Source organism: Myotis lucifugus, unplaced genomic scaffold (assembly GCF_000147115.1).
Source record: "Myotis lucifugus unplaced genomic scaffold, Myoluc2.0 scaffold_13, whole genome shotgun sequence".
Taxonomy (NCBI): domain Eukaryota; kingdom Metazoa; phylum Chordata; class Mammalia; order Chiroptera; family Vespertilionidae; genus Myotis; species Myotis lucifugus.
Genome location: NW_005871061.1, coordinates 1,053,183 through 1,066,095, shown reverse-complemented (window position 1 = coordinate 1,066,095; position 12,913 = coordinate 1,053,183). Strand labels below are relative to the sequence as shown.

General features: G+C 41.3%; 1 protein-coding gene across 1 annotated transcript in view; it reads left to right on the top strand.

Moving 5' to 3' along the window:
• The first annotated feature begins 343 nt into the window (after positions 1–343).
• The window catches only part of ARL13A (ADP ribosylation factor like GTPase 13A), a 14,094-nt gene continuing 1,524 nt past the window's right edge, over positions 344–12,913 (top strand). The window contains exons 1-8 of the mRNA XM_023750455.1: positions 344–399; positions 775–845; positions 5,634–5,883; positions 6,764–6,869; positions 7,379–7,566; positions 8,407–8,497; positions 8,592–8,808; positions 10,151–10,237. Coding sequence (XP_023606223.1) covers positions 344–399; positions 775–845; positions 5,634–5,883; positions 6,764–6,869; positions 7,379–7,566; positions 8,407–8,497; positions 8,592–8,808; positions 10,151–10,237 — 1,066 coding nt within the window. The remainder of the gene's footprint in view (positions 400–774; positions 846–5,633; positions 5,884–6,763; positions 6,870–7,378; positions 7,567–8,406; positions 8,498–8,591; positions 8,809–10,150; positions 10,238–12,913) is intronic.

Below are 12,913 nucleotides of genomic sequence, written 5' to 3'. Positions count from 1 at the left end.
GCTTCACCTCACCCCACCTAAGGTTGAATGAAGATATTCCCAACAGGGATGATCTACGGCTGAAGGGAAGGCCACACTTGATGCCATCATGCCTGTGTAGGTTGCTTTAACAAGAAACCATCCCATTTTGCAGGAATATGCCAGTAGAATTGAGGATTACCCATCCCTCGCTCTATGACATTTATAGATAAGGGTGGCTAGAATGAAGTAATGGACTTCTGTCAGTACAAGGCTTTCTGTTTATCAGCACCTATGTAGTCATAAACTGACAAGTTCAATGTTAATAGCGGGGCTGATTTCTTATTTACTTGTTTCCCTTAATATTACAGAAATAAGCTGAATCATGTTCAAGCTAATGACATCCTGCGGGCCTCAAGTAAATACTAACGGGACACGAAGGTAATATTGTAATTATTTCCCTAGACCTACTCCACCATTTCCTCCAATGTATCTGCCCACAGTCCCACATGGGACAAATCATGATATATATTGTTAGGGGAAGTGATTAGTCTGTCTGCATGCAAGATTGAGGACAAGGTTTGAAGAGAATGGCTAATTCTGCAAGGCAAGTGACTTGGGAAGAAACACATCCTTGGAGACCTTGGGAAGGGATTCCTATATAACCTTCTACCACCTTGGCTGTGCCTTTTATGATACATATATTGGGACTACTGTAGGAAGATCCCCAAACACCAAAGAAGAATAGACTTCTTTGTTTAGCTTAAGAACTAACTGCTTTTAAGGCTTTGGCTCATTTTTCTTTTCCATTAATAGGAATATGACCATCATCATCATCGGTCTGGAGAATGCAGGCAAAACTGTTTTTGTGGAGGCCTTCCGCAGACGTAAGGAACTGGGAGCATTAGACATTGGTTTAGGTCTCTCAAGGGCCCCAGTGACCAATGAAATAATTATTCCTTCCTAGCTTTACTTCACAGCCCTCAGGTTGCCTCTTTTGAAGATAAGCACTTTCCAACACACATACACAATCCTTTCCTGGGGTATTATCAGCTTGTTTATGTAATGTCTGTCACCGTCTCCCTTTACAAGATATCCTAATTAAACACCCTCACATAGTGTCAGTATGAATGGATTCAAACTATGTAAAACACTGCAGTAAATTATGAAGGATAGCATGTTTGAAAAAGTGTCTCATTTCAGAGCTCAATTAAAGTGGAATTTGGTCTTAAGAAGTTTAATAACAAATACTTTGTGACAGTTAATATAGAGGGTTGGAACTTGTGAAATGTTGTCAATTCAGAGATATGCAAGTTTAATACCAGATCTCCAGTTTAATACCTTGACATTTCAAGAAGCAGTTACACAGAATTGCAGGGAGCTACTATTCTAGTTGTGAACACACAACTAAATGCTAGTCAAAGAGCCCAGCACACAGGTTGGCATAAGATGCTCTCCATTGATGTTTATTAAATAAAAGTAGGGGTATGATGATGTGGCTGAATTTTATATCATTTAGAAGCCTTCAGCAAAGTACAGGAAAGGGCTAACCTGACTCCTCTGCCACTGGTGTACTGGAAACCTGCAGCAATTTTCTTGAACTACAGCAACAGGCTGCTGGCTGATCTTTCCATCTCTAGTTGTCTCCCCAGCATTCAGTCAACACAGTTGCCTGAAGGACTTAATACAAAAATCTGATCATGGCACTTTCTTCTGCTCAAAAGCATTTACTACCTCCCCATTGTATTCAAAATAAAATTTAAGTTCCTAGAGGCACACAGGGTCCTCTATGATTTGGTTTCTGACTTCTCTTCCAGCTTCATTTCTCATGCTCTCTGCATGTGACCTGATAGAGCCAAAACAAATGACTTGCCATTCCTCTGCCATCATACTGATCTATTTCACATACCTATGCCTTCTATAATGCTGTCCTACTACCTAGCATTTCATCCTCTCCATTATCTACCTGAGTGGGGCCCTGGAATCTATATTTTAAGAACTCTCCAGGTGTTTTTGATGGGCAGCCAGCTTTGGGAAGCACTCTTTCGTAATTAGCCATATGCTATTTTGTCTTTGAGAATAGTATCTGCTTTCCATTCTGACTCCTAGAGCATAGAGCCTGGAGTTGTGAATTCATTCACAGAGAAGTTTCTAATGGCCAAGAAGCAAAGTTACACTGATGTCACATTCTAAGGAATGTCTCAGTCCATTCAGGACTACTACAGTCAATCTACTAGGCTGCTCTGTACACAATATGCAATAGTTCACCTCTCCTGTTCCTGCAAATGTTTATGATTGCAGATAACAGCCTAGGAAGGAAATACCAATCTATAAGTAGTAACTTGTGTTACTATAAGTAGTAACTTTGAAGCTATAAACTATCTGTGATCAGAAGCCATTAGTCTCAATGACAACATATACTATAACTGTTTTGTCTGGAAAGGTCACATGGGGTGAAAAACCCAAGGATGAGCATAAGCAGGTGCCCTAAAAGAGGGAATTTAGGGCAGTGCCTCTCAAACCTGGCTACACATTTCAATAACCGGGGAAGCTTTTAAAAATGAACATGATGCTTGAGCCCCACCCCAGATCTATGGCATCAAACCTTCAGAGAAGGAGATCTAGTGTCATAGTTTTTAAAAGCTTTATAGGTGATCCTTAGCATAGTGAGTACTGAAAGCCAAAAATCAGAATAATGTGGGATGCTTTTACACTTACTTAGTGGGACCTGGAGGCTCAGACACTTTGGACTGGGGGGCAGGGCATGGAATCAAAATCTAACAAGCAGCACCAGATGATGCTGAGACACAACAGGCATGGATTTCTTTGCTCTTTAGGGTAGTGGGTCTCAAACTTTAAAGTGCAGAAGTATCACCTACAGATTTTGTTAAATATAGCAGTTTGTTAAACATGCAAATACTTGGGTCCCAGCATAGAGATTCTGATTCAATTGGTGTAGGGTAGGACTTTATCATCGCCAAGTAACTCAGAAGCCAACAGTACCCGGACTGTTGTGCTTTATGGGATATAGAAATGAATTAGACTCGTTACCTGTCCTCAGGGAGTTTATGAATTAATATAGGAGATAAGAGAAATGTAAAGTGTCAGGGAACAACAACTTCTCACAGCTTCTAGGGTTGCCAACAATAGATTGCATTATTGAAGGAATTGGTAAGGTTTCAAGTAAAAAGAAAAAATAACTAAGGAAAATGTTTTGATTAGATAGGGAAAAATAACTTAAAGCTTGCCTTCATGCTGGAAACAAATTAAAACTATCTTTATTCACTTATTATTTTAAGTAGTCTAATGCGAGACATAGCAAATATCACATCAAAGTTGTGACTGAAAATTTTATGTTATCTGAAAGCTATAATTAAAAAGAGCATTGACTAACATGAAAACAGAAGTTATAAGATCACATTAAAATGTAATAATGATAATATATGCATATATATGTAAATGTCTATATAATCATACATTACCAACGATCTGAAAGCATCTTACTAACTTCTCAGCTAAATGATTCATTCTGGCAATCCTAATGAAAATGTCACAAGTAGATCTGAGATTAGAAATAGAAAGCTACTGATTCTGGTCTTAGAACTCCCAAGTCTGAGTATAGAGAATCTATAAAATCATTTTGCTGCTTATGTGGGCAGAAATCTAGGTCAGAACTTTCAGTTCAACAGACTGGAATTTGTAGAAAGATTGTCCTTTTGAACTGCACTTCTATGGGGGCAGAATAGGTATGGAATGCCCTATGGCAGTGGTCGGCAAACTCATTAGTCAACAGAGCCAAATATCAACAGTACAACGATTGAAATTTCTTTTGAGAGCCAAATTTTTTAAACTTAAACTATATAGGTAGGTACATTGTTATTAACTTAATTAGGGTACTCCTAAGCTGGCCTTTGCTAAAATAATAATAAAGCCACCAACACAAAATAATTACAATTCTTAAATTGATGACAAAAATACCTGCAGGATTTGCAGCTGGTTGGAAAAATACAGGTAACTTTATGCTTCGAGTAGGTACTTTTGTCACCCGCGCGTGATTTGCGGACGCGACTAGCACTAACCACTGCACAATGAGACTGCTGACTGACTGGCTCACTCAACTCCTGCCTGAATCGCGCACGTGTCTCCCTTGGGCTGCATATCCCTCGGCCCGCCAGCACCGTGTCTCCCATTGCCCGACCGACACCCCCCACTTGTTCTAACGCCACTTCTTCAAAATAGACTCGCCCAGGCCAAAAACTGACTTCTGCTCATGGGCCACGAAGTTTCAATTGCACTGTATGTGCGCGCCATACGTGGTATTTTGTGGAAGAGCCACACTCAAGGGGCCAAAGAGCCACATGTGGCTCGAGAGCCACGGTTTGCCGACCACTGCCCTATGGGACTGTATGATCTGGCCATGACCTTGACAGGGCAAATGTATCTAAATTTGGCATGGTTTCTTAGAAGACATATGAAAAGTACTTCATACTTACACACAATAACAGGCACCATAAACATGAACACCTACTGAGTGTAAACTAATGCAAAGCCCCTCCCTCATTATTTTAGTTGGGAAGCCATGGCATGCACAGAGGGAGGTGAATGACCAGCTTAACAGACCATGTGCTCAATGAGGGAGAGAAAGTGGAGCTGGGGTGGTCAGATAAGCTTCCCTAAAGAAGCCTTCCTGAGCCTTGAAAAAAGGGTAGGAGAGAAGAGCCTCCTGCTCATTCATTTATTCATTCATTCATCAAATTCATTCAACAAATATTTATTGAACACCTCTGCCCCTGGCATTGTGAATGTAGCAGTGAATAAAATTGAAAGGGTCCCTGTCCTATTGCAGTGTATAATCCAGATTAGTAAACCATTGAATTTATAACACTGTCATATGTACTATTATAGTGATAAGCCCAGAAGAAAGGCACCTTACCCAGATTTGGGGGTGGGGGTGTGAGCTAGGGAAAAATTTCTAGAGGAAACAAGATCTAAATAGATGTTTAAAAATAGGTATTAACCAAGGAAAGAGCAATGTAAGAAATGTTCTAAGCTGCAAAAATAGCATCTTGTGAAGGCCCAGGGCACAAAAGAGCATGACATTCTTGTGTAGTGGGGGGAGAGTCAGCCAAGGAGCAGAGGGAAGAAAAGACTGGGTGTGTACCAGGGTCACTGTGGACACAAGACAGGGTAGAGATAGCGCTGACAGGTTAGGAGGCGAAGGAGTCTGTATTCTCTCCTGGGAGCAGTGGCCACTCACTAAAGATTACTGAGCCAGGAGAGGGTTGCCTGGGCAAAGTGCTGGTTTAGGAAAATGAATCCATGAGTGAACAGGATGGCAAGATGCCTCAGTAGCATTCCTCAGGGCAGGCTCTAGTCAACATTTTTTAAAAAAATATATATATATTATTGATTTTTACAGAGAGGAAGGGAGAGGGATGGAGAGTTAGAAACATCGATCAGCTGCCTCCTGCACACCCCCCACTGGGGATGTGCCTGCAACCAAGGTACATGCCCTTGACCAGAATCGAACCTGGGACCCTTGAGTCCGCAGGCCGACGCTCTATCCACTGAGCCAAACTGGCTACGGCTCTAGTCAACATTTGTTTAACAAATACTTTCATCTAACTATATCCCTCTGCTTTGTGGTTGCTTCTCCTCTCTTCCCTTATGCACAGTACTTCCTAGCAAGATAGACCGTTGTATGAACTCTAAACTGACTACAGTTCTGCTAGATGAATATGAAATTTCTGTCTATGACCTGAATGGAGATATGAAGGGACGAAAAATCTGGCCCAACTACTATGCACAAGCACACGGGATTGTTTTTGTCCTGGATTCCAGCGACTTAGGACGCATGCAGGAAGTGAAGACCACTTTATCACATCTTCTGTCTGATGCAAGAGTGGCAGGAAAACCCATCCTACTGTAAGCCTCTGCCTTTGTGCTCAATTTTCCCTTCCCATTTTGTGCCTTCATAAGACAAGTAGACAAAGGAAGAGCTGGGTGGTCCCTTTGTCACATCCAGCTAGATCTCCTCTTCCCTTCAGCTCAGTGTGTGTGTGGAGGGGGTAACCCAGTCCTCTGGGGTCTGTTTTTAAGAGCTACTTTCTACCACACGCTGCCATGGGTGAAAATGTTACCTAATTGTGCAAATGTAATTTTGAAAGCAAGCATCAAAGGGAAATGGAGAGTAATATCTGGATTTCCTACCTCCATCCCTTGACTCTTCCTGAAGATTGTCTTCCTGAATTTCTTTCTCTTTTTTTGCTTCAGTCTCTACCCCTGAAACCACCCCTATTTTGTATAATTGATGCCAATGTCCTCCTCCCTTCACAGACTGCCCAAGAGTCATGTAACTAGCACTGATTCCAGGGTGATACTTCGGATGGCCCAATCAATCATCACCCCCACTCCCTTGTTGCATTTTTTGTTCCTCATTAGCACCCCCAACTCAAGTATGAACAGAGTTTGGCAGAGGCTGTTTAAAAACTCCAAATCTGTTCATATCCCAGTTAGCAATTCTAATTAAAGTTTGATGGCATAGTGTAGAGATGAAGTGAGAAATTCGATCTGGGGATGATCTTGGATTCAAATTATATGTGTTATTCTTTCCACCATTGAGAATTGGCTAGAAAAATGTCTGGTTCATCTCATTGTGCATGTCTTTAAAGCTAGTTCTTGAATATGTAGCAACTGTACCATAATAGGTTCTCCCCCTATTTCCCTTCTTTTCTTGCCCTTTGCCTCTATTTATGTTTTACTCTTCCTCTCTTCTTCCTACCCTCTCTCCTGTGCCCTGCTCTAGATTGGCAAATAAACAAGACAAGAAGAATGCCCTCTTACCTCGTGATATTATTAAATATCTATTCCTGGAAAGGATAATGAATGACAACAAGTTCATGTGCCTGTTAGTAAGTGTCAACCCCTCCCCTCTTTTGCCCTCTCAAGCCCAGCTGATGCATACCTTGCATCACTCCATAATCAGCCCCATATGCTAGATCTCAGGCAAAGCCTCTTCCTGCCAGGTGATGCCTATAGTGGTGATTTCTGACTCGATGATGACAATATCCCACTCTTAACCACTTTCACATATGTTTTCTTATTAGACTTCAAAATTGCTCTGTAAAGCTGGAAGCTTCAATATCCTCATTTTATGGATGAGGCTCAAAAACTCTGAGTTCCTTGCCCGAAATCACATATCTAAGACATTACATCACAACCACTTTATTGAATGACCTTAGCTTTTGTAGCTTTTATTTACATTCTCAGCTGTGAATACTGAGTTCTTCTAGGAAGTCTTACAGCCTCTCTAGGCACTGCAGAGCTTATGTGTACCTCTGCCCCTTGGTTGAGAGTGGGAGGGACTTTGATCCCCAGTGGTCTCAGGTTCCTGAGCTGGAGTCTTCTCTTTTGGTCACAGGAACCCTGTTCAGCTATCCAAAACCTCCAAAGAAGTAACCATGAGCCCCTACTTGAAGGGCTGCGCTGGCTGGTAACTGCCATTCAGAATAAACAGGAAAATCTGTGTGCTCACGAACAGTCACTCACTTCAGGTATCCCAACCTACAAGGACACCACAGGCTTCAAGGTTGAATATGCATCAATCAGGTACTGAGCTGCCTCTATTAGGTTGATAAGGCCCAGCTGGCATGGCTCAGTGGTTGAGAGTCTACTCATGAACCGGGAGGTCACAGTTCGATTCCCGATCAGGGCACATGCCCAGGTTGAGGGCTCGATCTCCAGTGTGGGGCATGCAGAAGGCAGCCAATCAATGATTTTCTCTTATCTTTGATGTTTCTCTCTCTCTTGCTCTCCCTTCCTCTCTAAAATCAATAATAAAATATAATTTTAAAAAAGAACAGATGCAGGAATCAATATTCAACATAAGCAGGGAGTTCTGGGAGGTGCTTGGATTCTGTATGGTTCTGAGCAAGTCTTTCAAGATCAGTTGGCTCAAATGGGGCTAGGTCAGTGACCATAAACTTTCCAGCATTGTTAGGTATACCCTCCCCCTGGCACAACTTGAGTGATCACATTAGTGGGATGAGTTGCAGAAAGGTAAAGCCAAACTATCAACATTAGAGCTTCTCCAAAACATGATTTTTATTCCCCGATTTGCCATGTGGAGAAGAAAAGGAACACAAGCCCCTTAAGGAACTTCTAGGCAATATTTTCTATATGAATGTCCTGGAGCCACCCCACATTCTCTACTTGCAGTTCTCTGATCCAATAATAAGGAAATATGGGGGAGAAGAGGAATATGAAAAAGAAAAATAAGAAAACAGGAGGTGATCAAGGTTTTGAGGAATAAAAGGCTAAAATGTCTTGCTCTATTCTCCATTTCATTGTTCAAATACATATGCAGGAATGGGGTAACAGCTGCATTTAATTAAGTAGCTTGAAGTGTGTTTATTTTCATTATTGCTTTGTCCTTTCTATGTTCCCCAGCTTTCCTACCAACGTAGGAATGACGGAAGAAAAAGAAGAGCCTCTAGGACAACATTCAATGGAAACTAGGCCTCTAAAGCCAATCCTAAAGGTAAATGACTCTTTAAATGTTATTGCCACAGGGACCAATCTCTAAACTGTTGGGCACCAACTGACTTTTCCCCCTTCATCTTCTTGCTGTACAGAAAGAAGGCTTAAGATTAAAACCTAAAAAGAATGTATCAGTGACATTTGCCTTAGATGAACCCATGGAGGAAGGTGAATGTTCTAAGGTAAATGGAGCTCAAAATACTACTGAGCTTCACTACAACTATAGAGCTGACTTTCAGTTTCCAGAAACTTACACCAATGATGAAGATGAGTACGACGACTGTGATGATGACGATGATGATTTTTTTGAAGGTAATGCTAGATCAGTGGTTAGTCAGAGAAGAAAAAATACAGGTGTCCCAAAAAATATATATTCACTTTGAATAATGATTAATTTCAATGGGTTAAATCTGAAAAGAAAGAAACATCAATTGAGCTATCAGCTGTTAAGTGTGTATACATTTTGGGGGGACACTCTATATAGAGACCTTCTTCTCACAATTTATAAAACATTCCTATTTTGAGTCTGAAACTCTTTTTTCATACTATGGTTGGTGGTCAGGAGAAGTGGATGAAGGACAGGGAGAGTCCTTGGGTACCATCACCTAGTACTCCAGTATGATGGCTCAGCACTGGCTAACACAAGATCTTTGTCTGAATGGGTATAGGTTATCTTAAAAGTTACAATTTCCAGTGGTGGAGGTACAAATTGGCACAATCTTTATGGAGAGTACTTTAGTTGTCTTCTCCCTTTTGTTCTCACTCTTTCAATATATATATTGATAACTTTAAAAATGTGGAAACCCTGTGAACCAATCATCTCATTTATTGATCTATATCCAAAGATAATTACACAAGTACCCCAAAAAAAGATGCTTGAGATTGTCCAATTACAGTATTAGGTACAATAGCTAAACGTTATAAACAGGCTAAATGTCTAACAATGCAAAACAACTAAATAAAGTAGGGTACATCTACACAATGGAATACTATACAGACATTAAAAGGGCTATTGTTGACTTATATTTACTGCCATGGAAAGTTTTCCACAACCTGATGTTTTGTTAGAGAAAAAGGCAAGTCAGAGGATAGCATGTGAAGCATGATGTTTACACATGCATAGAATATCTGGAGAAAAATCACTAAAACAATAGCAGTGGTTTTCTCTAGGTGTGATATACTAGGAGAGAAGTAAAAGGCCTAGGTGCCTTTCTTTGTTTTTTTGTTTTATTGGAAATTTTCTTTTTATAACAAGCTATATGATTTTTCCCAATATAATAAAGGCATTAAAGAAAAATAGCAGTGAGGACTTGAAGGCCTATTGTTCTTAATTGCCCCTCATTCTCAGTGTTTGCTGGGACCTCAGTCACCATGATGGTCAAGTATCAATATTATAATTTCGTCTCTGCTCTCCAAGGGATCTGGCCCTCAGGCTACCCCAGAGTCTTGGATTGTTATATCTATACGGAGGGGCCTGTACTTGGCCAGGGACACTGAAGAGGAGAGAGGCACTGATCTGAGATGAGGGGTGAAGATGAGAGTTGAGTAGAAGGAATCTGGTGGAAGAATAGAGGAAGTGTTTTTCTAGATATCTGAAATTACCCTTAAATCTCTGTACAAAATTGAAATCCATTTTTCTTTTCTATAACATCAGAACCCAGCCCAAAAAAGAGAATGCCTACCTGGTATGTAGAGGAGATGATGCTGGAAGATGCTTATGAAGACATCTTTGAAACCTGTGGTTAGTATTCCTTAAAGGAAGGGGATAAGGGAGAAAGCTAGAGTGAGAGAAAGTCTGAGTCCAGGCCAGAGGGTGGGTGCCTGGTGAGGTGGAGTCTACACTCCCTTAGAAAGTGGCCAATACCATCCTAACCTGGAGTGGTCTGGGAAGGCAGGAAACCTGGAGCTTAGCTTTCCTTGCAGTGACTGGCTGTTTTCTGTCTCTTTGACTTTTAACAGAGTACTAAAGAGAAAAATGGAGGGACAGAAAAGAAAAATCCAATATCCCTCCCTCAGTAAATGCACTCATCTCCAGAACCATTAGGACGATTTCAGTTTTTTTATTTCTATTTAACTAATACCTCTACAGTCCCATATAACTCCACCTACTCTAACATCGCATTCCTGAGAAATCCCATCCTTCCAGTACATCTATCCATCAGATGAATCTTACACCCATGGAGAGGTTCAAGAACAGTTAGCATCCATTTGAGAATGAAGACAACCTTGACAAAGAATAGAGACCTTACATCTTTGCACCCAGATGCTCCCGAGGAAGTCTATGAACAACATGTCCTGGCTGACCGACTGAAATTGAGTCTTAGAAGTACAGGGCCAGTTTAGAATTACATTTTCTCCCTACAGTTTTTAGATATAATGGGACTGGTAGAAATAAATAGAATTTTTCTGCTGAGAATATAGTCTGCTGAATCATTTTTCATCAGGCCTCCAAAAACAACTCAGTTTTAAATTCCCAGCCACTGTCAGTGAAGTCTGGCAACAACTCTTTTGCTGTCCCTTCAGGAACAGTGACAGCTGCCTCTCCTAACATTTTGGTTGGGTATGCCAAAACTGTCCAAACTTGAACACACTCAACCCTCTATGCCAACAAGAGTAGTGGTAGTGGAGGTAATCATTATTCTCACAACACTGATTTTCACCATCAGTATTAAAGCCACCACTTATTGAGTGGCTTATAAATGTCAGGTACAGCACTAAGTTCTCCACATTCATTATCATATTCATCACAACCCTTGGGGGTAGGCATTATACCTGCCTGCATTTTACAGATAAGGACAGAGATGTTAAATAATTGCCCAAGGTCCCAGAGCCTATAAGAATCAGAGCAAAGAACTAAACCCAGATCTGACTCTAGAGATGCTTTGGCCAGAAAGATCTGTTTATACATTTCTCAAACTCCATCCGGAAAGATAAAACTGTATCCATGAAAAATGCTGAAACTTAGCCATGCCCATGTCAGAAGAATTACGTTGATAGCAATGAGTAGTAGTCATAGACACGGCTGACTGGGCACTTCCATTTTGCCTGGTGATGAGCTAAGTACTTTACATACTACATTAATGCCTTTCATCTTCACAAGCCTATGAGGTAGTTCTATTCTCATCATCTTAGAGACGCAGAAACTGATGTTCAGAGAGGTCAAATCATTTGTCCCAAGGCACCCACTAGGAAGCAGCAGAACTGGTTTTCAAACTAAGGTCCAACTCCATAATTCATTGTCTTAACTCCTACTTGATACAGTCTCACCAGGCAGTATAAACCAACTAGCCCATAATTGTTTCTGAGAGATAAAAACTGCCGGGGTTCTTGTCCCAGCATCAAGAAGGGTTCAGGAATCTGGAGAAGGCTGTGCGTAGAGTAAATAGAGTTCAGGGACTAATAAAGAGTCCGGAGACAAGATATAATTTTGAAAGGCATTGGGGGTCAGAGGAGCTTAGCTAAAGGAGCTAAGTTCTGAGGTCTTAAGTCTAAGGTCTTAGGTTCTCTCCTCGTCCCCAGGACCCCATGCTTTTTATTAACACAACTTGTCCTGAGTCGAGGCAGAGATATACACTTCAAAGGGTCAGGGTTTGGTACAGAGTCCATTGTCAGAATGGGGGAATTAGCCTACGGCTGTTCAGGTGTTTGGCCAGTAGGAGGCAATAACATGTAGATTAAGATGCCTTTTAGCTGTCTGGCAGCCACAATCAATTTAATGTATCCTATTCAGGTTTGGAGAAATGCCTTAAAGCCATTCCCAGATGCAGCCCTGCTGAACATGCTGGAATTGGTCTCCGGCAAAAAACCTGGAGAGTCTGACACTGTCTGTGTCATTTCCTATTATGCATTGCAATATGGCCTCATCTCCAAGGGAACCACCCCAGGAACCTTGTGGATCTGACCAGATTCTGACCGGGACTCAGCCTATTAGTCATAGACCTGGAAGGAATGTTATAGAGCCTCTAGTCCAGTGGTTCTCAACCTTCCTAATGCCGCGACCCTTTAATACAGTTCCTCATGTTGTGGTGACCCCCAACCATAAAATTATTTTTGTTGCTACTTCGTAACTGTAATTTTGCTACTGTAAACAATATGTAATTATATATGTGTTTTCTGATGGTCTTAGGCGATCCCTGTGAAAGGGTCGTTCGACCCCCAAAGGGGTCGCGACCCACAGGTTGAGAACCGCTGCTCTAGTCCAACCCAGTTGTTAACCAGATGAGGAACTTGGGGTACAGAGAGGTTGACTTGCCCAAGACTTTACAGCTGATCACTGGACAGCTGCTCCTAAAATTCAGGTCTATCCTCCCTTATTCCAAATATAAGTCATGAATCACCTTAATGAGGGGGATACATTTTTGAAGAAATACATGGCTAGGCAATTTTTGTCATTGTACAAACATCATCGGGTGTACTT